This window comes from Rhea americana, unplaced genomic scaffold (assembly GCF_003343005.1).
Source record: "Rhea americana isolate MKP2758 unplaced genomic scaffold, rheAme1 scaffold_18, whole genome shotgun sequence".
Classification (NCBI taxonomy): domain Eukaryota; kingdom Metazoa; phylum Chordata; class Aves; order Rheiformes; family Rheidae; genus Rhea; species Rhea americana.
The window spans coordinates 7,991,199-8,016,156 of record NW_028185927.1 but is presented as its reverse complement, the minus strand read 5'-3'; the positions used below and the strand labels follow the sequence as shown (position 1 = coordinate 8,016,156).

The 24,958-nt window shown below is 46.7% G+C and overlaps 1 protein-coding gene across 3 annotated transcripts in view; it reads right to left on the bottom strand.

Annotated features, from left to right (window-relative positions):
• Nucleotides 1–24,958, bottom strand: part of ESRRB (estrogen related receptor beta) — a 131,932-nt gene that overhangs the window by 106,346 nt on the left and 628 nt on the right. For 2 of the 3 annotated variants that reach the window (XM_085301789.1, XM_085301791.1), the window contains exon 1: nt 8,163–8,232. The exons of the other annotated variant lie outside the window; for it this stretch is intronic. In XM_085301789.1, the coding sequence (XP_085157915.1) occupies nt 8,163–8,173 (11 nt within the window). In that variant the 5' untranslated portion in view covers nt 8,174–8,232. Of the gene's footprint in view, nt 1–8,162; nt 8,233–24,958 lie in introns of those variants that run through there. 3 annotated transcript variants of the gene reach the window in all.

The following is a 24,958-nucleotide window of genomic DNA, read 5'->3' as shown; positions in this document are numbered from 1 at the left end:
TACACCAGTATTATTTTTTGATGGACATTTTTCCAGCTTGTTCTGAAAATCACAGGCCTCTGTAGTCAATCTGTTCTAATACCTCTGTGTTGCTGCTAACACAAAGTTGGTAAAATTGAACAGAAATCTCCCATGCACACGGCAATCAAAGCTCATTTACTTCTAGCCCCGTCAGCAGTGGGCATAGCAAACAGCTGAACAGCTCCTCTTGGCCAAGGCCTCCTGCTATTTGAAGACACATTCCCCAGACCCTGCCTAAAAGCTGGATTTCCCTGACAGAATCATTAATCTAACAGAAACAAACTAGTACCTCAGTCCCTCTCGCTTCATTCGTGGGTCTCCAAGGGTGTCCCTCGAAGCTCCCTGCGAAGGGGAACAAGCGTGCGCGGCGGGCTGGCTTGTGATAGACAAGTCGACTTCCCTTCGGTTCGGGGATCCCAACCGATTCGGGATCCCTCTCCGTCCCAGGCTGCCCCAGGGTTCAGTTCCCTAGGAAGTAATGTATCTCTGGGGWTACAAAGGGGATGTTAGTCTTTCCTGAGACAAATCTCCCACTTGGATTCAGTTTGTRATGCTTTTTCAAAACCTTGGGCTGAAATTTCAGCAGAACTTCAGAAAACATCTTCCGAGAAGTCACTGCTACCATCTGTTACATTCAGCCCACTAGTAGCTAGAGCACAAGCCCTCTCGCAGCAGGGTGATGAGCCTTGCCCACGGTCTGGGCTTCCAGTGCTGTGCCTTGAGCACAAACCTCACTGGCAAGCAAGAAAAACGGCCAGATTTCCCAAGATACGCAGCTCCAAGGAAACTGGAAGTCCATGTCTGCGGTGCATGCGTACCGAATGGGTGGAGCTGTAGCCAACAGCATCATAAAGTTAAAAATTTGGAATACCACATCACTAAGGTAGCACGGATTTGCCTCTGGCGTTACAAACTCTCCTGGGCAGAGCAGGACCCACTCGGTGCCCACAGGAAACGGGGGGCCCTTCTCGGCCGTGAAGCCTTCACCACGGCGCTGCGGAGCGGGAAGGGGAAGGGCAGCTCGCGGGCGCCCGCAACGGCCCCGAGCCGCGCGCCTGCACCCCTGCGTGAGAGCGCATCCCGTGTGGCGTTATTCACAGGCCCTGGCCGACAGTAAATAAGACAGTGGGGCTTGATTCATGAGGGATGRCAGGAAATCTATAACCTGTGGGCTCTATAATCTGCTCGCTACTGCGTAGCAAAATGAAAGAACAACAGCCCAATTACCGAGTCCTTGCTGATCCCAAGCACATCCTTCAGGTCTTGCGTCGCTCAGAGCGGCGGGAGCCGGCCGGCACCAAGCTCTGGCACAGGCCCCGTCTTCCGTGCTGGAAGAGGCAGCAGCGTTGGGATCCGGACTGCCTGGGCCGGGTACGAACGCAGCCGAGACTGCGGCACGACAGATCTCAGCCCGCGACGCCGAGCGCACGCGGGAAGGCGSAGGGAGGTCCCTCTCGGCCGACGGCCTCGGCGGCCGGGTGAGAGRGGGCAGCGGCTGGCTCCCGCCCCGCGCGACGGAAGCGGCTCTGCTCGGGGCTGCGCGGCASCAGCGAGCCCGCAGGGCTGCCCGGGCCGGGCGGGCGCCCCGGCAGCTTGGAGGAGCCGCGGCCCTCGCTCTTCTCGGAGCGGACTCGGGCCCCTCGCTCCAGCGCGCCGCGCCGGGTCGGCCGCTGCCCCGGAAGGGAGCCCTCCCCGCGCCGGCGGCTCGAGCGCGGCACGGCACGGCACGGCGGGCAGGGGCAACGACGGCCGCTCGGTCCCTGGGCAAGGCCTCCTCCTCGGCCGAGCRCGTCCCCCTGCCACCATCTCTGCTGCTGCCGCCCCCTCCCTCGTTATCTGTCAGTAAACAGTAATTAAAGATGCGGTCTGCTTGATAAAGCTCTCGCCCGCCCTCGCACGACGCTGCCCTCTCGGACGTGTCTAATTAAAATCCTGACGAGAAGATGAAGAAATCCCAGCAGCCGGGAGTCTGCCGGCTCTGCCCGCGCTCGGCCCCGTCGTTACCGGTGACGGGGCAGCGAGACACGAGGGGCCCCGGGAAACGCTCCGCGGACCGACCGCCCATGGCACCGCGGCACCGGCACCGCGGCACCATGGCACCGCGGCACCGGCACCGCTCTAACCGCGCGGCCGCTCAGCGGGAGCGCGCGCCCGTGGCGAAGGGCGGAGAACGAGCGCGGAGCTTCCCGCAGGAAGCCGCCGCCGCGCACGCCGCTGCGGTCGCACCGCCAGTTTCGTACGCTCGCTCGTGGTAACGGCGCAGGTTTTCACTGCTCTTCCAGGATTCGGTGCGTGATACAAACCAAAGATTTACACGACATGCACAGCAACGTCATCGTTGTGAATCTCTGTAACTACATTTAGACACACTCCACTTCGTGCAAATACACCAGCTAAACAGTTTCATTCTTGAGGTTTTTTTTCCTAATACAAGACCAGCTTGACATGGACTTAGACCCATTTTCCCTGGTAAACTAATCTGTTTTATTAAAAACACCAGCAATTTCATTGCTCTGAGTTTCAAGATGAAAGCGATAGTACACAGATAGAAGTGGCTTTATACTTCCTTCAAGTTTAGAACTGCTCTCAGGCGCCTGCCCCCGTGTCCCTTTCGAGGGAAGTCACCCGTAGGACGTGTGCTCACCCTGGGAATTAGGATCACCCAGGCAAGAACGGGAATGCACGTCTGGTTGCAAATACAAGTGCACTGGCTATGTGCATGAAGAAAAAGCATGTGCCACATGTGGAATCAATAAAAGAGTGAGCTTTCACTTATGTTTGAGTTCAAACCTCCTGTTCTGAAAACCACTACTGTCCTAGGAGCAGACTATTCTTGCGCTGAGCATTAGCCTAGCAAAAGTTGGTACTTTTTTCAGAGTCCCAACTAGATCCTTGGAATTATTCAAAAAAAACTCTGCTTGTTTTCTTCCCTACTCCTCCAATTTTAATTATCTTTCCAGACCAAACAAATGAAAAGAAACCTTGAAAAATATTTTTCCTAGAAGTCTCAAAATCCAGAAAGTAAATAATGCCTCTATTAATTATTTTCCAAACTGCTGCAATCCCGCTCCACTGTCCCCTTTGCCAGCCCAGGTCCCAAGACAAACTACTTAACAAATCATCCCTAGACTCAATACTGAGTTAAACTTGCCAAGAAGCCCAARCCAGCTGAAAACAAATATCCAGCAGAAAAATATAATCAGTAACAGCAAGCAATGGTCAGCCAAATGCCAAAGCAAAGGACTCAAAGYGAGAAGTACAGGAGTGTTACCAGGAAGAGACTTCAGAGCGCACCCTGGAAAAGGCGAGTGGAGAAGGGCAGCGGGGGGGAGCTCCGCCGGGAGCGGTGGCAGCGGCACTGCCGCTGGGAAGCTCACAGCCCCTCTTGGGCCTAAGGCCTTCCTCGGCAAGCGATGCTGTCGCACAGTGCAAGACAGCAGTGCTGGATGCCCAGAGCTTTCCGTGCAATCCCTGCGTGTCCCCATACCTGTACTTGATGGAATGACACATTGCTGCGGCAGCTAATAAATAGAAGTAATTTGATTAGCTTTCCCTAACTAGCGATAAGATCCTGACAAACCCTTTTTAATGCGTTTCTGGAGCAGGATGAAATTGTTTCATTTGGCGAGCAGGGCCCCATGGGAGTTGCCTCCAAGCTCCTTTAGTGAGAGGTAAAAATATGCCAATCATTAATGAGGGGAGAATTACAGAGACTTTAATGCAATCAGAAAAGAGGAGCCCTGAGGCAGCTGGGGAATAAAACCTGCCCTTAAATCAGAGGCAGCCAGCTGGTGCATGGAAATAAAGGCATACACAAGCATGTACATGCACATATGCATACCTACCGCACGCAGGGACCGTGCAGAGCTGCCGTAAATACACTGGGAGTTTTGCCTGGGCAACAAACACCATCTCAGCAAGCGGTAACCATCTTCCCCAAGAAGCAACTGTAAARTTGCAACCAGCTATGTCCATTAGGCAGGACCCCCAAAAGGAGGGGGCTGCAGCCCTTGCCCTCTTTCACACACACACACGATTTCGCTTTCCAACATTTCAGACCAGAGCCTTTATGGAAGGGGCGTACTAGCTGCCTGCAGGTCGAGCGGCCGCGAGGCAGCTTTGCCAAGCGGCAGGTGCCCCTCAGGACCACGCTCTCTGCACGGACACTGCGCGTACAACCCCTCACCTCTGTCCTCCAGCCGGGACCCTTCAGCCAGGAGCAGCACCCACCGCGGCTACYGGAAGGCAGCTCCTCCCATCCCATCCCTACTCCTCCTCAGCTGCCTCAGTGATTTCCCTTCCTCGGGTGAAACTGCTCTCGCACAGATCCTCCAACTTTTATTCTGAAGCAAAAGAGAAGCCTTTAGGCTGCCGGCATGTCCCCTGGCACTGCGGCAGGCAGGCAGGAGCTGGGGCAGGCACAAGTGGCCCGGCTGGCTTGGATTCTGCAGGTGGCTCCGTTCCTCCAGAACCTCCTTTTTTGACAGAAAATGCCCCATTCTTCTGCAGTGACACCAGAATGCAGCCGGCTGAGTCAGCGTGGACCATCCCAGAGAACACCAGCTCCTAGTTTAATGGGATAAAACCAGGACAGAAGTTTTCTCATGTCTTTTCCAGACTCCCCACCTTGTTTCTTAAAAATAAAGAGCATTGGGATTTCAAACAGCCACAACCTTTCCTCTGCCAGATACCYGAAACATGATGCTGCGAGGGGCAGCATAGTTCAGGGCGTTTCCCTAAGTTGGGGTTAACACTAACATGCAGGGAACTACTGRACGGCTGCTGAGAGCTCCAAGAGGAGAGTCAAGACAAGTATTTCTTCCTAGCACAGCCCCTGTACTACAGAGGGAGAGCACCTGTAGCACTCCTACCCTCTGCTACACGGGATGACTTGCACGCTGGAGTTTCAGCCCTGGCTCAGCTTAGCACCTGCCCACGGCTGCGGGGCTCTCATTCCCGTGGCTGCTGTGGGAAACCTGTCCCAAATCATTTTTCTGCTCTATATGTATCAGGGGCATTTTTGATCTGAAGCTCCAGACTAACACAGTGATTTCTCCTGGTCAATAGGCTTAGCCCATTTCAAGACAGTTTCTAGACTCCCTCTCTGCATTCGTTTCTGGTGGCAATGCAGTTTTTACTGTGGTCACAGCCCGACCTGACTGCAGTGGCACTCGAGCACAGCAGCCGCACGCRACCGCCTCCTCCAAGCAGCGGGCAGAGGCACGCGAGATGGTGTCACACTCTGCAGCTCCACGCACAGGCCCACCTCCCTGCAAACAACTCCTTCTCATTCTGGTTTGTTATGATTAAAAATGCACATCACCCGGCGAGGCCTTGGAGTGGAACCCCGCTGGAAATTGAATCATTAATATTCCCTCTTCTGCCCATTGCCACAATTTCCTACCTCTCCGCAAGCAATTGCTAACAATGCAACAATTTAGGGTCTCASTCTAAAAGTAAAGAAGAGAAGCCAAGACTAAACAGCCCATTGCTACTCCAGTTCATCCATCCTTGGCCACATCCTGGCACCCCATCAACCCTACACCAGCGCACTATATATTAGCTGTCTTCCAGCCCCATGAGCCGCCTGCCCTGACTCAACCAAAGGGCCTTTAAGATCCGTAGCCCCCTAAACTGTCAGGAAGGGGACTGAATATTATGCTCATTCTGGAGCAGATGGAAACACAAGGAAAGGAAATGACTCAAAATCTCTAGCCACTGAGTCTTTGGCTCTAAGCCTTGGTCACCACRTATCCCACACAGTTTAGGTGTTCTCCAAGGGTTTGAGGGATAAATGCAAAGCAAGGGCAGGACATACCACACATTGCAGAATCCCACAAACACCCAAATGGGGATATTTCCACATCTAGCAGACATGGTTCCCACCTGATCCCACCTCAACCCCACATGCTATTACTGCAGCAGCTCAGTAGCTGGGCAAGTGTGCTATGGGCAAGTGGGAGTCATGCTATTCCCCCACTACTGCTACAACGATCCTTAGACAAATAGGATCCGCAAACAGAGAAACAGCAGAGGACACACAGCAAGCGACTGAAATCTCCACTGACAGTCACTATACTCAGTCACTGGCTCTTTTGAACCTCAGTCCCTCTGCGGTGGTTACACTACACGGCAAGCAGGACCACGACACCAGTCACGAAACAAACCAAACCAGAAGGCTGATATCTGCTCCGGGGACTCGCACAGCGCAGTCCTACACTGCTCGTGCACGTGGGTGCAGGCAGAGGACGTCTGCTCTTGCTTGGCAGCTTCCGGCAGCGCAGCCTCCCGAGGCCAATGGCTCGCGCCGCGGAGGTGCCTGCCAGACAGCACCGGCACGGGGCAGCCACGAYGGTCACAACGACCAGAGCACCACCAACAGCGAGGTCTGCTCCTTGAACAGACGGCCAAACGCCTCTTCCTTCCCTCATCCAACCACCCCAAAGACAGCTCTCCCCGAATAAGCRTTTTACAGCTTTCGTGGCTGAACTCTGGGAAAGGATTTGATGCGCACTAGTGAACGCCCAGCCCACGAAGGCCTTGGTCTGGGGCCCTCCCCGAACACAAACCCAACTCAAGCAGCTCTAGCACGGAGCATGTACTAACAGTGCCCTTGCCCAACCTTAAACTGCTCCTGCCACGCACAAGTCCGTGTGCTTGGCATTTGCAGTTTGATTTCACTTTCTTTTCACTTTCACTGACTTTATGTCAGAAATTTTAGTTTTCAGTGAAAAAACCTCTGCAGTAAAACGCATACCTATGTCACCAGCCACCTCACTACAGGGACACGAGCGCGACAGCCTTGGCGCGACGGACTCCGTGAGCGCACGCAGCAGGAACAGCCCCAAGGAACCTGGGGAAGGAGCCGTTCAACTTGTCCCCTAGCGCGGCCAGGACCCTGCCATGCCAGTCCCAGGAGAAGACACAGAAGTAAGAAGGAAGACTCGGAGGGCCTAGAAATACCTGACTGATCATAGCTACTTAAAGCGCCCAGCAGTTCAAAGAGAAAACCCGATCAACGTACTGCAGGGCTCCACGGGGACCTCCCTAGAAGCACGGAGGGACCCTTCCTGCTGTCCCTACGGAGCCRTTTCCACCTCGGCCCGCAGCACCTTCACTGCGCTCCAGCAAAGCCAGAGCCGCAGCCCACATGAAAACGAGCGGCTAAAGGGTTTTTAAAGGACAATAGATGAAACACACAGCTCCGCAACTGGACCCGCCAGCTCCCGCCCCTGCAGGTACGAGCTCTGGTGGCTTCTGGGCAGCAGTATACGCCACAGGCTGCTGGGCGCGGGCAACTCAGTTGTTCGGTCCTATCTCAGTACACCAACTTCTCCTGCCGGGCAGCTCCGGAGCCCTCCTCACCCCCACCCCTGGCCTCCCCAGCGGCCCTGGCGCCCAGTTACCTGCTTTCTCTGCACATACGCCAAGGGCAGAGCACAGGGGTTCTCCTAATGGGCGAGCGCWGGGAGCACAGGCTGCCAGGCCACAGATTACCACCACCGCCAAACTGTGCAGAGGGGACGGGGAGAAACCTGGAGCAGTTCCTCCCTTCTGCCAGTTGTTCCATCTCTACCTCAACTCTGGCTGGCTTCCCCCTTCCCCCTGTCCTCAGCTAGCACCGCCAGGCTCAGTCCTCCCGCCCTCGCCCCCCCTCCCCAAGGACAAGCAAAGTTATTACAATAATGAATTAGCCAGGCTGCTTACTGCTGCCAGTGGCGAAGGCAATTATCCCACTCCACGTCCCCAGCCACCGCGCAGCTCCCTCATAAAGAGAGGCTTTTGGGGCCGCTTTGTGCTTTGATTGGAAATGAAGAGATTGCTAATTAGGGAACCCCTGCTGGGATCGGGCTGGCAGGAACAACGGTGAAACGGCCGGAGCACACGTCCGTTCAGGAAGGGGGGCGAAGACAGAAATGTGAGCTCCTTGGTAACGTAGTGCATCCCCCGCTCACGCCGTAAACAACAGCGCAGACAATTTTATAGAGCTTTTCACCTTTTAAAGCATGCTAATTTGTTTATAGGAAGCCATAATTTGGTGTGTGTTTGCACAGGTCAATGCCTGTAGTTTCTGTGTACAGTGTGCATTCACGCATGCGTGCCTACACACACACACACACACACACACACACAGCTGTTACCAGAGAAGCATTTTCTTAAAGAGTGTCTACACAGCTCCCTGCGCGTCTCTTGTCATTAGCTGGGCAGCTCACATCCATCCTGCAGTAACGGGGAGAGATGCTTAGAAAAGTCTGTTGACAGGTATTAACACAGCAGTTAGGACGCCTGAATTCACCTATCACCAAACATTGAAAATGACTTATCAAATTAGGCAGTTCACCCGAGGCTTGCCCAATTTCCACTTCCAGTGCTTGGCCCAAATGCTTTAGATGACAACTGGGCCTCCACCATCAGCACATTTTCTTAATACTCATACTAAGGTTCCTTTTAATTCAATTGCTCTAACTGCCCATGGGAGTCACAGGAGCTAAAAAAAATCACCTTTCTTAGCTTATGAATTGTCCATGAATAAAGTAGGAAGATTTCCCTGACACTGCACAAGCACATCTGGAAAACTTCATAAAACTGTACCAACAGCCCTTATATATGTAACATGCATATATTGTGGGATCAATAACTTAACTGTTGTCAAAGAAAAGAAAAATCCTTCCAACAAATCAGCACGCAAATCATACCGCTCATAAAATATAGCCTGTCAACAAAAGCAAATGCTTCACCTTTTTATGCAAAGCTGACAGAAAGCAGTTGAAACCTATCCTGCACTGCTCAGTTAACCAAGTAATTCCRTCCGGGAAGCAGATGAGTACCAAAACTGAAATTATAGTTTTCTACCACAGAATTGACTTGGCATACAGGCAATTTTCATACTGTTGATTAGCTCAACATACTACACATTAAGTGAGTTACATAAAGGAAAGCAAGTTCTAAATTTTAAACTTGAGTCTGCATTTCAGAATTCCCTTGCAGACAGTGAAGCATTTGAGCTATGTAAGTGTTCTCTTCCCTGCAAATGTTTTCAGTAAAGCTCAGTTGCACATCTTAAAAAAAAAAAAAGTGAACACTAAAGGGTGGAAACATGGTCAAACTGAAAATGACTTTCAAATTCAGACTGCTTTTTCCTGCTGTTCGCTCACCTCCAGTGTTTATATCCTTCAAACAGTTGTACGTAGTTTTCATGTTCCCTTCTTAGTCATCACTTAGCCAAGCTCCACACATTTAGTTCTTTTGATCTTCCCTCATAAAAAACAATCCCTCCAGTCTGTTATCATTTTTGTCGTTGTTCTCTTACTATCTTCCAAGTTTCCYCTCCATTTTTGCTGCTGGTGCTCAGAGCTGTGTACAGCAGGAGCACTACCTCAGTGCGTCGTGTGCAGCTTCCGTGCGCAGAAGCCTCATACAAAGGCCAACRCTTGCAGTCCACCTGCTTTGCCCTCTCGGTCCATCATGCTACAACACCAGCTCAGGTCAGGTTTGCCACTCACCATCTTTCCCTCATACTGTTTTGTTCAGTTCTCAACTGCATTCTGCTTACGTGATTAGATTATTTCCCCTTATCTAGATAGAGTCTAAAAGTAAAACTCTGTTAGAACAATGTTTAAGGTTGTTATATGACAACCCTATACTTACCTGTAACACGTGTAAAACCTGACCACTTAAAAGCAAGGAAACATCTAGCTAAGGACACCAAGGGTCACACTGGAAGCTGGTGTATACTGGCAGAGCTCCTCTGGCTTCACTGCAGCTGTGCCGGTTTATACCACCTAAGAAGCTAATCCATAAATCTTAGACTAGCCATATCATAAACAATCGCATTACTCCAAGAAAGTACAAAGAAGGGCATATTTCACCCCAACAGCTGCAGTTCTGATACATGAAGCCCTATTACCTTGATATATTCTTTTAAAGGATACAGCTATAGTGGATGTACTATCAATTCAATATATCTACCAACTGTAGCAGAATTCTTTGGTAAAGCACTTGCAATTGCTCTCTTGATAAAGTTCTAATTTAACAGAATTGGAATAAAAGTAGCAACTCATGGTGAAGTCATGGACCTACAGGACACCAGCTTTTGAGAATGATGAACAGGCTTCGTCAATATATCTATTCACAGAATCTGATTTTGACTAACCCCAAGTCCTAGCAAAGGGGAAGAAAGGAGGTGGCCTTTTCAAGGCATTATAGCAGGCAGGGCAGAGACAGACATTGGAATAAATAATTAAATACCCTAAAATCCTGCAAAAGTAGCAAGTCCATTCTCTGTCACATTGACACTCTCATACCCCTAACAGGAGTCTTGAATTCTGGCCTCCAGTGAAATTCTCTCTCTTTCAGATTGCAAAATTTGCTTAAAGAAACTCATTTGTTAACACTTATTCCTGGGTAAAGGGAAGAGGTATGAACATAGCAGTATCCAAGCCAAGATTTCTTCCCCAAACTCTTCCTGGAGCAATCCAACTTACACAGTACCACATGTAGCGTGGCAAAGCTCAAAGGCTCAAGTGTACGTAGAGAGTATTGCATTTCTTTCTTTGTGAGATTTTGGTACAACATTTACAGTTTAAAATTACCAATGAATCTCATCTCTCCTTTCCTCCACAGAAGGGTAGATTTTCCTTTTATTCAATACAAACAACATGCATGCATTTGTTACATCTGAGTAACATAAAACCATGTGGTTCTTCCTTACCTCTTTCCTTTAAGAGTTTGGGTTTTATAAATCAGATTGTACAAAAACAAAGTCTCTATGTAGCTGCAATGTCTTTTTAAGCCACTTCTGCTGCTGCACTCTCCTCACCCCCAGCCATTCATTCCCACGCTCATCCTGCCTCCTCCCTTGTGTTTGGGCATGCGTTTGTGCAGTCCAGACTGAGGAGCTGATCTAGGTTAAAAATGCCAAAAGGTTAGTTTTGATCCAAACTGACCCCAAGCAAGACTACTGCAGGCCAGCTGATACAGAACTACCTCTGGAGGGGATGCGGCTCCCGCGTTACAGCGGCTGTGAAAGTACAATGGTAATGCCAGGCGGTTTCCTAAAAGCACTTATGTTTGGGGATATCTTTCTTTGAAAACTTCCTCTTTTGTGTAGGTAAATGATGACATGGTTGAGACAGAATGAGATGGAAAGATATAAATTGCTGAACTGAAAAGCATGATTCTGTCACACTAATACTTGCTGGCAACAAAAAACATCCAACGAGAGACTGGAGAAGCATAATAAATTCAATTCCAAGAATAGGCTAAGGGGTGACCCGATCTAATTGTAAGTGGGGGGAAATATAATATAAGAGAGTTCTTTAATCTAGCTTTAAAAGGATACAAGATAAGACTATTCCTGGTCACTGAAACTAGACAAATTTCAGTTAGTAATGAAGAGTGAGATTTTGGTTTAAAGCAGTAGAACTGACTGTTGGAACAACCTGAACTGAGTACACTCAATACTCTATCACAGTGTCTTTAAATCAAGGCTTCATATCGCTCTAAAAGATGTAATCTGGCTCATTGAAAAGTTGCCAGATAAGTGCTGAAATCACTCTGTAATTTTTAATGGTCTGTGTTATGCAGTTAAGCCTAGAGCCTCAGAGTGGTATGGGGCTGTGTTAAAATCTGTTTCGATTCATTTTGGTACTTTAGGAGCTGTAGGAAACGAGACAAATGTGTACAAAGGTAGCATTTGCTTTTGTCTGCTAAAGCCATTTACTAACAAGGGTTAGTGTTGTACCTATTATCCAATACTTTTTTATTCCCTATAAGCTTCAATTAAGAGGAATCATATGTGTTTTTCATACGGCACTTTCTGATACATTTACAGTAAGCGTGCGCTGGAAGCCTGAGGTCAAGCTGTGGTTCTGCTGTACAACACACACTCGCAAACCTGTCCTTCCCTTCTCACAAGCTCTGGCTAGCCAGACACTGTTCTAGCTTCAACAGAGCAAACAAACCCTTCCTTTAATTTCAGGTGAGTATACCAGGTTCCATTGGAGCAACTCCCTCATCGTGTTTGGGATGGTAGTTTTTTTGTTCTTCTCCACTTCTTTTCAATTTACTATTTTTCTCTATTGTTTATTGAAGGCCTCTTAAACCCAGATACTGCAGCTGGGCAGACAACTCCCCTTTGGTTACTGTCACACCAGGCTGTTGTTTAAAAGCTCATCAACTTATCACCTCTGCTTCCTGCAGATCACTCCAACCTCAGCCTCAGCTCCGAAGACAATGTTAACAAAGCATACAACCAGCTGCCCCTTGGCTCTCAGTAAGGAAAATCTATATTGCCTTTTCTCCAAAGGGATCACACCAACTTTTTCATCCTTCCAGATTCTACTTTTCCGTAAGGGTGACCCAGGACTAACTACGTTCACCTCCTCCCTCACCTGGAAAGGCAGATAAGTTAGAAAAGGAGAAAGAAACTCTACATCCACTGAATATTTTCTAGCATTTTCTCTACTCTGAAATTAAACTCTTAAATAATCTAGCTGAATTCGGTGAGGTGGCTCCTTTTTCAAAATCACTTCCTGAAACTACTGATTGTCAAGGCAAAAATCTTTGATGACACTTAATTTTTAGAAAGTTCCAGTCATACTTACTCAGCTGAAAAGCTACATTAGCACAGTTTGGGAGAAGAGGAGACAGCAGCCATCAGGGTAACTGTGTTCTCAGTTTCAAGTAGCCAGCTCCAAAGAACCAGCGACTAAACCATGGGAGATGCAGGCTTCCACTGCACAGCACCAGCAATGCATCCATTGGGACCACAGTGATGCTGGCCCAGGTCACAGACATGGGACTCGCCTGTGGTGGCCTCTCGAAACAAACCCTTCACCAAATACAAGGGAGACAGAACRTCCCTCTGCCATCAAGACTCACTACCAGTGAGCGGCCTTGCACCCTGGCCTAGAAGACACATTTAAGATAAGGAAAGGAATATGMAACTCAGAGTGCAAAACCTTTCCAATAGAAACACAATAAAAATTATAGAGCAGTTCAAAAGACTGATGGAAGGTGGTGATAGGGTGCCAACAAAACCATAGAGCTTACTCAAGCAAAAGAGGATTTGGAGACAGGATGCTTATCTCCAAGAAATACTGAAGAGTGGAAACAGTGAGGAAGGAACTTGGCAACATAAGACAGAGCTAGGGAAAAGAAATTAAGAAAGATAATTTAAGCTGAACAACTAGTACAAAATCTCTGGTAGTGGAATGGATCAAGCTGTGGATCTGTCATCCCAGAGCTGAACAGTGATGGAGGAAAGCTGTGCAAAGTAAAGCAAAGTATAAGATAAGAAAAAAGACTAAGAGCTAAGAAGCCTTTTCCACCTCCAACCACTATGATTCCCTACCCTAGAACAGTTGGGAAGCTTAGGAGAGGTGTAACTACTATTACGAAACATGCCATAGAAAATACAAGATCAACACCTCCTCCCGAAATCCAGTAGCATGTTGTTGATAGAAAGTTTTCCATATTCAGAAAAGGTTATAGGCTTCCCCTTTAAGGGGCATTTAAGTGCGGGAGTCTTTTTCTCTTCCTTAATGATAGCAGGAGCAAGCAAAAGAGGTCAGAGTCCTGTAACACCTCGTCGYACTCTCTGTGGTCTAGTTTAGGAGACTTAAAAGGATTCAGATTAACTGGGGTGGCTTTGCTGATTACACACAGAGAGGAAAATGACCCCGTGTGGTAACTGTTTCCAGGACAGCTGCTCCATTGGTGAAACACTGCTGCATTCCAGAAATAAACTCCTACAGTCAAATTAGCAGCTCGAGTTCTCTCTTCTCAGAAATGTGCCTTTACCAAAGTTGCAGCAGTTCCCAGATGAATGGAAACCAGCAGCATAAATTCCTGCTTGAGTCCACTTTTAAATAGAAAATGGTACAAAAAGATGTTTGTACAATATCAAATCGGTCTTGATAGTCATGTAATTGCCCCACATTACAGATGGGCTCAAAAAAGGTAAAACTGGAAATATTTCTGGCTGTAATGGAGAACTAAAAGTAGCATGGTTCCCTCCCACTCCAGGCCTGTCATGAGTTTATCAAGTCTGAGTACTTATCAGGACTTCAGTTTTAAAGATTTTGGGTTTGTTATGCACAATGTGGATGCCTTCTGTACCCACAATACATATACCACAGTTTGGTACCACTATGTCGGTCAGTACCTACCAATGCAGAGTACTGTACAACCATGCAATAGATTACAATTTAAATTTGAAGCAAAATAGGAGACAAGCACAAGGAATAATCTAGAAACAGCGGTGAAGAAACAGAAGAGTGGAGCTATGGTGGGAGAAGAATATCAGTGTTCAAAATACTTGGACTCCCTACCTATGTGTATTATAATGATCCCTTGAATTTCAAGGATTGGTTGAATGTATGACAGAAGATTCTCCCTTTTCACCAGTCATTGCAGTCTGCAGTAGTTTAATCCCCTCCCCACACAGAGGAAGGGCAACTCATCTCACCCTACTTGTAAAGTTCTCTGCAGATGAGCAGCTCTGCTAGCACTATGGTTGAACTGATGGATAGACCAAGTCAGCGGGAGGTGGCAGTAGCAAAGGCCAGGGTGGAGGGGAYTTATGCGCTAACAGCATACAGAGATGAGAAAGTACCTCCATATCCTGCTTCATAGTGTCCCTCCCAGAAGGACCATCTTGAAAAACATAATTACTCACATGTGCATGAGCCAGCCAACCCTAGCAAAGTCATTCCAAAGGTGTAATATATGGAAGGAACAGAACTAGGGCAGAAAGCATAGTTCTGTCTTGCAGTGCAAAGACGGTCACAAAAAGGAAAGAACTCCCCAAAGTGTCTCCTCTTGCCCATTCTTTCCATCATGATTACCCTCAAAAGTCAACAAAAAAAATGCTCTCTTTTCTTCCCCTTCCCAAAAGGGGCAATGTCACTGTTGCCCCTTACCTGGCCTTTTCCAGCTCCTGAAAGACAATGCAGCCTTGTCCTCTCGCTACAGAGGTGAGTTATGGGCTATGAAACTAAATTTGCTCAGAAGCCCCAAGGCATTCATGTTTTACTGAAGACATATGCTAATCAGCAAAACTACACGAGACAGCTTCCAAGTTTACATGGGTTTACAGCTACAAGTTTACAGCTTACTGCATTAGAAAATGCCCACGAAACCCTAAGAAAAATCTCAAAACACCAATGTACTATTTTCAACAGTAACAGCAATTCTTCAGTGCTGTGGGCTCACAGGGTAGGCATCAGACAACAGGCTACTTCATGAAACCACTGGGTCCATGAGCAATATGGTCCTTCTTTCTTACACTGGACCCTCATCTTAAAGCCAAAACATCTGGTACTTGTCTGAATGCATCCTCTGTTAGGCAACCAAGAGCCTTRGGAACACCTTCCAAACCAGATGCTTCACTGCAGAAAGAAGGCACATCACTCCCCCTCACTCACAAACAGGAAAGATGAAGCCAAAAGCCACGGTTGAAATTACAAGGAATAACTATCAGTCATCACGGCAAAGGCCCTGCAGGACGTCACAAAGCAGCTCCTATTTAATTCAGTAGACCTTCACTAACCTATGATACAGTAATGCAATCCTTCTCTGACCCAACACACGACCAGTGAAGGGACTAAACCTTCTGCACTTCCACACAATGCAGAGTAGAGGACTTTTTAACTTGAAACAAGCTCACAGCTGCTGCATAATCTAGTCTTAAACACAGATGCCCCAAAGCATCCTTTAAACCATTGTCTCTTTCCTTCTGGGCCTACTTCTGCCCTGCAAATTCCACCACAAGCCTCACACCAGCCACACAGCAACAGTCAGAAAGAAAATATTCAGGAAGCACTGGTGGTGCTTAGCTCAGCCTCACTCCTCGGCTCCAGTCTTGTCTTCACTGCTGCTTTCACAGTGCTTTAGCTTACCTTTCCGAGGGACTCCCACAGCTTTGGGCATGCTAACAGTAGAAGAACATTCAGGATAAGCAAGATCAGGTGCCGCAAAACAGAGATGCTGCATCTTTGTAACAAGGTGTCATGCAAACAAGCAATTCAGCTATGTGCACACAGAGTGACAGCAAAGCTGCTGCTTCCAACAGAAGTAACGAGAACAGCCATACTGGGTCAGGTTAAAAAGCCAGCTAGTCCCATATTCTGTCTCTGATAGCAACCACCAGCACACGCCAGGGAAAAAACGTAAGAAAGGAGAATGTTCTCCCCACTCTTCCCCTTGCTACACCTCTGCAGGCCTCACAACCAGGATCTTGGCAGCCTATGGCTTAGGCAGGTCCCTCTAGACCGTAGTGTGTACAAGCCACTGATGAGTCCATATGTTCCATGAATTCTTTGGTACTTTTTTGAATCCATACATAACTTTGCTACTGAATGATGCAAAAGGCAAATTCCACAGTTTAATTTTGTGTTATATGAAAAACATTTCCTTTGGTTTGTTTAAAGCCTGCTCCCTAGGGAGCACTTTAAGAGAAAAGGCTGACTACAGCATTTAAAAGGGGAAGAAACACAYGCAAGTATAAAGTACAGTGAACATTAAGCAGAGCGCTCTGCTTAGCTAAGAAAGTGCAGTTGCTAATTTTGCAAGCAAAACATTAGGCAGATTTTGCACAGAAAATAAAGGACTGTGCTTTTTTTGTATCTTATAGTTAAACGTACAGTAAGTAAAGCCACCTGCACTCAAAACAAGCCACACTTGCAGCAGTACATTACCACAGATGCCTATCTTGGTTACCCTCATCTTCYCGCTAGCCTCTGACGTTGTGACCGACTGCCCTCCGGTAGTCTCTTCCTCTAAACCGGATTCTAAGCTCTTCGGGACACAAGCTGTCCCATGTCTAAACGCAGCAGCCCCAACAGCGGGGAGCACATCACAGTACAGACAACGAGGGCACAAGGGCAGCAACAGCCAAAGCGGCTGTTAACAACTCAGAGCTGCGGTCTGAGGGCTAGTTACAAAGAAGTGGAAGCAGTCACARCATGGGATTTATTAAGTCACAGATAATAATTACATGCTGTAACCCAAACAGTGTGCAGTTTTATACTGCACACAGTATAAAACCCAGTATTGTGAGCCTCAAAAGTTCAGCTACTAATCAAGTCCCCAAAATAAGTATAATAAGTATAATTCTTTTCTAAATGATACTCTGGTATCTTATTTTCCCATTCCTCCCATCCCCCTTTTGGGAGGAAGGGCATTGTTTCTTGCATGTTCCCTGAAACCTTGCAGTCTTTTAAATGAAAAGTGCAATTTTTCTCATGATCATTTGCTTTTCACATGATGGGGATGTAAAGTAAAATATCAAGTACAGCAATAAAGCTGTTGGCAACATCAAAGGGGCTGAAGTACAGAAATGATATATAGGGTAATTAAATGGCTTTGCAAGTTATTTGCGTATCTCTATATATAAACTGGCCTGACTTAATAAAGAAGTATTTCATAGTAGCTTTTTGCCTCTCCTGGCTTTGTGCAAGATTCTGCAATATCCTCCAAACAGTCCCAGAGCTTTCCGGGCCTCCTGACCTGGCTATGGGAAGCTGTAGAGACCTCTCTGAGATCCCTCATAGCACAGCATCCAGAAGGAGAAAGGATGCAAAGCACACATATGTACAAAGCAGATAGAAAAGGAGATGGGGAGCCTGATGAKCAAGCTGCTCCTTTAATTCCAGAGCCCAAAAGATCCCAAGTCTTGCAGTCATCAGCAATGGTCCTAAGTCTAAGAGCCAAGTCCAGCTTGCAAACTGATTACGTCTGGTGCCTCAGGGAGAACAGCAGGGCTTCCCCCGGCCCACTGCACTGCAAGGGCCAGGCAGAGTCCTAGAGCCCAGGAACAGGCAGGAACATGTGCCCCCTCCCCCAGGGTCACTGCTGCAGAAGCATGCCACAGATCCTTGGGGCTGACTCTCCATCTGCTCTTTGGACACCTGATTCACATATCTATAGGGGTGATGTAGCCAAGCAGACAAAAAGCACTGCTCCCCCAGCAGCTCCTGTAGCGGGTGGGTGCTGCATCCTCTGCTGCCCTGGGGCCAGAGTGGAACGCCTGGCTTCCCAGGGCAGACCTGGAGCTTCAGTGCAAAGTGGATGGGGTGTTTCATAAGCCAACCCCCCTCCCAGGTGGCCAGAAATTAGCACCAAACTCACAGGCTCAAAAGAGCTCAACCACCTTATTCTAATTTAGAAGCAAGTCCAGCTGGGGGGCAGGGATAACTGCAAATTGGCCAGGAGGAGAGAAGGTAGGAGAAAGATGGGAAAGACAGTGGCCCCACGACATTATAGGCTGAGATCACAGAATGCTGCAGACCAAGACRCTGCCAGAAAAAATGCAGTCTTGTAACTCTCATGAGCTGCCCATTCACGGCCAGTTCTCCACTGCACGCTATAAAACCATTTCCTCATGAACAGACAGACAAGCGGTAAACTCAACACATGTCGAGCACAACACTTTTCTGGACTGGGCTAGCAACAGAGCAGCTCTTCCTTTGCACTCTCCTAGGTAAACACAGAATATTTCTGCTACAAAGCGCCTCAAAGTGGCAAGAACAGCATTATCACTTCAGTGCTGTTTCCTGAAGGATCAATAAGCCAAGACAATCAATTCTTCTGGCTGGTCCTTATTCCCCAGGAGAAGCTGGGACTCTCAGTCACCATCATTTAACCCTTCACAGCCACAGCAGCAGCCCCATTAATTTTGTCCTCCTTAAACACACATTCTGTAAGACCACGCGCCAGAAGCGATTACAGAGACRAAAGCCACATAAGCAAGAGACTGCAGGGAGGTCTGGCCTGTTACTTCAGCACAGCAYGTCCAAATACTGCTCCGTGAGCACACGGAGACACATGCGTGGTCTGGCATCCTTGCACGAGATAGACTGCCTCACAGAAACCATAGCTTCAGCTCTCCATCCCCCACCGTCTCCGTGCAGGAGGACTAAGGCTTTCCCAGAGCACCAGCTGACGCTCACCGAAGGGGACTGCATAGGCAGTAGATGGCATGGAGAGTCAGTATAGAGGGCCACAGCACTAGAGCCTGTTTAGAGACATATAAAACTGAAGTTTAATCCTGGGTAGCAAGAAAGCAAAAGGGATGGCAAGAAAGCTCAGGAAGAAGAGAAAGAAGTCATGTGATTATTCATACTGTTAAGGAAAAAAGAAAAAAGGAATAGGGGCTATTAGGGGCAAGACATGGGACTGTACCCGGACTCTGCAGAAACACTAAGCATTTTGCTGTGATCATGCAATTCTCCATAGCTCATGGAGGACAGGCAAGCGTGATCCCTAAGATACGTAAAACATAACATCAGTGAAGGGACTCACTGAGGCTGAACAGGGAGTCTGTATCCAGGCTGGAATTAAAGAGCAACAGTGAAACAAATAGCCGGATATACAGATTGGCCATGAAAGCATTTAAACTGTACATAGAAGTTTCCACCCACTTAAAAAACAGTGGTGTTTGGGATATGCTCCTAGGTCTATCAGGGGAAGCATTAGAGAAGATGCTGATGCAAGGAGTTCCTTCGCAACCTGTTTCACTTGCGAATCCCGGCCTTCCTCCCCCACCCCAAGGGCAGCATCTGCCAATGGTACAGCTTGTGCTGCCATACTCTCCGGGCTACACACTACAGGTCTGTGAAGCGTGACTGAGAAAATTATATTCACATGAGCTCCTCTCCACTCTACTTGAGTTCACATCACCACTGGAGAAAGGTTGAAAACCCCTGTACTAGGCCATGGGGACATAATGCAACAGGGAAGAACTTACCTGAAGGGAAGCAGAAAGAGCTCCTGATGAGCTCCCTTCAACTGCAATTTTAAAAGGCTCAAGAGACCTGTGGCAAAAGAAAGGCCTGAGAATGGAGAGCAAAGCAAACAAAAAGCAAGCTGTCTGGCAGGCCTGATGGCAGATGTATCCTCTGTTCTCACCCAGAAAGTCACCCTTTAAGCCTTGTGAGCTTTACAGAAATGTCAGCGGAGTACCTGTGTCTTAGTACGCAGCTACTGATCTTTTACTCAGCACTACTACAGAGAGGTGATCACGGGACTGGGGAAACAAGAACTTTTGGAGTGCATTTCCYGCGGATTTGGCAAACAATTACAAAGAGAGAGGGAATCCATTCCAAGAGCAGGGTGAAACTCTTGTGAGCAGGATCATTCACATCTCACATGCACAGCCTTAATGAATAAAAATAGCTGCTTATGCTTCCCTCTCATACACGTGCRATTCAGGCTCTGTAACTGGACAAATGCTTTCCAGTATCCAAATAACAAGATTTAGTTGCAAGTTCTATCCCATCTGAGAGAGTAATTTCCTTTAAAGACAACAGCATTTTTTTCTAGATACTATGAGCATTCTGAAACTTTAAAAGCCACTTCCAAGTCACCGTGGCAACTAAACTCTGTTTTAAGAGTTTAAGAGTCACAGTATTTTCCTCTCCAAAAATCCCTACACTACTATGATATTATTTTTAAAATAATTACGGCTCACATGGAGGACACCAGAAGCACAATTTTATGTAGCTTGTGGAAAAGCTAAAAAGTAGTTTTTAGCTCCTTCAACTGCAAGGCCAACATGCTAGGTCACCTCAGAAGGGACAGCAGGGGAAAAGGTCTCAGGCAAACAGACAGCAAACTGGGATGGGCAGGAGAGGAAAGCGGGAGATAACACTATAGCCAGTGGTCACCTCGGCCACCTCTCAGAGGGACTCCTGCAAGTGCCAGTATTACAGAAGAAAAAACTACACTTGCTAGCCATTTCAAATACATGCAAAAGGTATACTCTGACTGATGTTTCTACTTCTCAGCGGGTCCCAGGTACAGTGCACAAAGAGAAAGGGGCCTCAGGCACTGATGTCAGGTCAYAGTTTTAAATAATTTTAAAACTAGGACAAGGTGCCATTTCATACCCTAAGGTGCTGTACCCAGGTAAAAACACCACATTCCACGTATAATGGGATGACCCTCAACACATATGGCTCCAGAACCAAAGGGTAACTTAGTTTTTTCCATAGTCAAAGTTTACAGCCTGGGACTAATAAGCCTGGAGCTTCATCACAACACAGGTCATCAGGCTCCAGTTCAGACCTAGCACGAGGGACAAATCCACTGTTAGTTACACTGGGAGTAAACTAGCTCTCTACTCATCTTACCAAAACTGGAAGACCTTCTTGGTGGCTTCTTGGTGCCAAATGTATTTGAAAAGCAAAACAACAAACTGGTGCAACTCCTTGTCACGAGCACAAAACCTCCCGGTTCCAAGCTGTGCGCCCGTGTCAGTGATTTGCAATCGTTGCCATGGGCGAACCAGCCGTTTGGGATTTATACAAGGTTTTCCTCTGTAGATCTTAGAGCACTTTTGATAGCAGCTATGTATCACTCTACAGGCAGGGAAATAGAGGATCACGGAGCTGTGACGTGCTCACGTGAGTCAGAAGACGGCAGGCAGCACAGGTTTCTGTCCCGACTCCTTCTCGGGTCTCCTTACAGAAAGGGGCGGATCAGAGCACAGCTTTGATATTGTGCAGTTCACCACTTCAGACTGATTTTCTAAGTCCAAGCTCAGGCAGAACAGCCTGGTGCTGGCCAGCCCGCAGCACGCCAGCCCTGGCAACACAGAGACCCGGCTGCAGGTGGCCAGGACCACTCTTCCARCGACAGCGGGTTCAACCCAAGCATCTTTGGTGACCTCGTCACAAAAGCAATGCAGCATCAGTTTGGACAATCATTTCTGTGGCAGCAAATCCAGCTTTCCAACTAGACTATTTGACCCAAAAAAACTCGTGCCAAACTGAAGAAAAAAGCCTGATAAGATACCAGTCTACTGAAGAGAAGTGGTACAATGTAGGTGACCCATTGACCCATACATACTTCCCCCCCCTCCTTTTTCAAGGAGAGGTTACCCAAGAGTTAAATAGGAAGAAAAATAAAATGTATTAAAAAAAATAATAAATCAGGTCTTCCAGGCACTAATAAAAGACAGCCCACCCTCCAGCCCTCCCCATTTAGATGAGATTTAGAGTTTCTATTAGGCCTCTGCACGCACTCCATGCATCCTGCTTTGTTAAAGGAGAGCGTTTTTGAAGCATCACTTGACTTTGTTTTAAATATCTCACTGCAGTTTCCATTTTAGCTCTGTGAGATGATTTTTTTTTCTTCATCAAACTGAAGTTATACAGCAGTTGAAAATGCTGATCACTTAACTGGTTTCTCTCTCTCTCTTTTTTATTTTTTCATTTTTTTACCTCCCCCCCTCCTCTCCACAGCAGCCCTGAGGGGTTTTAACTCTTTCTGCAGCACTGAAATCCTGCTTTTGGAGTTCAATGTTTAACTCGCGCTGGGAGACTCATAAATATTCGAAGTCACTCTTTCCCTCTCTGTTTGATTAGGAAATGAGCCTTTAACTCAATGTAATCCCCAAGCCATTAACAAAAAAGCCCTCAACAGCTCCACTATTAGAATTTCACTCCTAACCCACAGAGGATTGAATTAGATTAACATAACTACCCGCAATCTGAGTTTATTTTCTGTGCCAGATAGAAATGTGTCTTCAGGAAAGCAAAAGAAGAGAGCAGGAGAGCAAGCAGAGCACAATGAAATGTAAAACCAGAGATGAGAAATAGGTGGACAGATGCACAGGTGAAACACGAAGGAGGAGACGGGGGGATGCTCAGTCTTTAACAGCGGCTGCTGGCTTTGGGAGTTTTATTCGCAAGGCCCCGAAAACCAGATTGTTTCAAGACGACGAGTTTCCTTCCTGCCGGTGTTTACTCCACGTTCTCGGGACCAGCAGCCARCACCTGAGCGTGCTGCGCTCCAGACACCTGCGCAGCAGATCTGGCGCAGGTTTTATTTAGAACTCCCAGGAGTGCCGTCCGCAGCCGGGGRAGGAGGCGCGGGAGAGGGCATCAGCACGTCAGTGCTGCTCTCCCTCCGAGGCGCAGGCAGGCAAGGACGGAGCAGAAAGGTTTTTCCTTCCTAAAAAAACCCGTAGCAGCCCTGTGACAAATTACACTGGAGAAGCCAGTTTGGAGGTTAATAGGTGCTTCATCCACGCAGAATAAGCCATTAGTGAAGTAGATGCTAAACTACAAAGGCTTCCTTCCACATAACGCCTCAAAGTTTTTACCTAACCGCAGATAAAACGCCCCCAAGAAGCGATCCCGTAACGTGCTGATTGGTAGATCGCACAGCAGTAAATGATTTTTTTGCCAGATGAAGTAGTAACATCAGGAGTCAGCAGGCTGAACCAGGCAACGACCCATATATAGTTAAAAGAGAGGGCTAAAGTCCAGCTGTTAAGTGGACATAACTAATAAATAGTCCAAAACGCTCTTCAGACTAAACCTTCTCTAGCTTTATACTTTGCTCTTTGGGAGCAATATACTATAATATCCCAAAGAATAATATACTTTATTCTTTGGGAACACTTGGATCTCTGCAAAAATGTATAGCAAATGAGTTTTTGAAGTAATTCCCAAGCGTAGTCATGCTGATATTTCTGTATATGCAGGGGAGAAAAAGATTCAATTCTTGTATTTCAGGTGGTAAGATGTCTCTTGGTTTTCAATTTTGAGGGGGACCTCAGAGCAGCCATATGACAGACTCTTTGTTAGGTACAGAATCAGCAGTTTTATGTCTTTAATGCTTTTCAGAAAATCTGCTCTTCCTTTAATACACATTACAGTTGCATTGTAACAGGCAATAAATGTAATATTGTGCCAAAACAAATGGAAAGGGGACTTAAAAAGGAAAATATTTAAATTATTTAAGTAAAACAAAAAGATTTACTAATCAAAATGAAGCTTTCTACAGTGAGAATGGTCAGGCTGACAGTTTTGTTTTATTTGAGGGAAGGGGTACTTCAGAGCAAGCTAGGTGATCATTTTAGGCATTACTTGTGTATGTAAATTCACTGTGTTTATCAATATTGTCCCTAAAGCTTTCCTTCTATCTACAGTTCTGGCTGAAAGATGGAATATTTATATCAATGGTTAAAAACATTAGAAGAATTGATTTGTAAAAAGCGTTTTTTGTTTCTAGAACTTAAGTTTAAAACTTTGACAATTATAAAAAGCACATCAAAGAAATATAGATTAAAAATCTTAAGAACAGACTACTTGTCACTTTTCTACAGTCAGCCCGATCAATTCAGCTGTTTTCTATTTCTTAGGACCTGATATTTTAACTGTGAGATAGCTCTAGTTTTTATTATCCTATTAATAATTTTATTAGACACTTGTTTCATCCAAGTTACTTTAAAATTAACTTCTTTTTATTTCTTTTTGCTTTCAAAGTGGTAAATTGTGGAAGTAAAGTTACTGAAACATGTATTTCATGAGCAAATTATATTAAAAAACAAAAGTAGAAATTGTAGTGTTGGCGTTTGGGGGCAGAAATTTTGAATATGAGAAGTGTTAAGGAAATTTCGTAATAACATTTTTTCCTATGCTTAAAAATAATTATAAACACCAATTTCTGTAAAAGATATGCTAACCTCTGAAGTCAAAATAAGGAAAATGAAAAACTCTTCAGTTTCCAGTGTTTTGACAAAAATGTTACACTAAAAKCTATTAATAAAAACCAGATTCTGAATAATTATTAAGTCCTCATAATTACAGCCTCTCTTCATGTTCCTTTTAGCAAAAATATTCCAAAAATGCATCATTTTTCAAGCCATTTTGCATTTTGGCTATTTCGAAGCAAACAGCTTGCTGGCAATTAGGCGCACAGTAAGTTCCTCCTTTGACTGCCACTGTGCCGACTTTGCAAAGACTGGCACCCCTCTTTTGTCATGGAAGAGACTTCAGTTGCTTTGGGACTTTTAAAATTAAAAAAACCCCATCAACTGCTTAATGACAAATGTATTTAGTAAATAGAATTTCATTTTTATCTCTCTGCTAGAGAAGGTTTGATATGAAGGTTTTTTTCTTTTCTTTTTCTTTTTTTTTTTTTT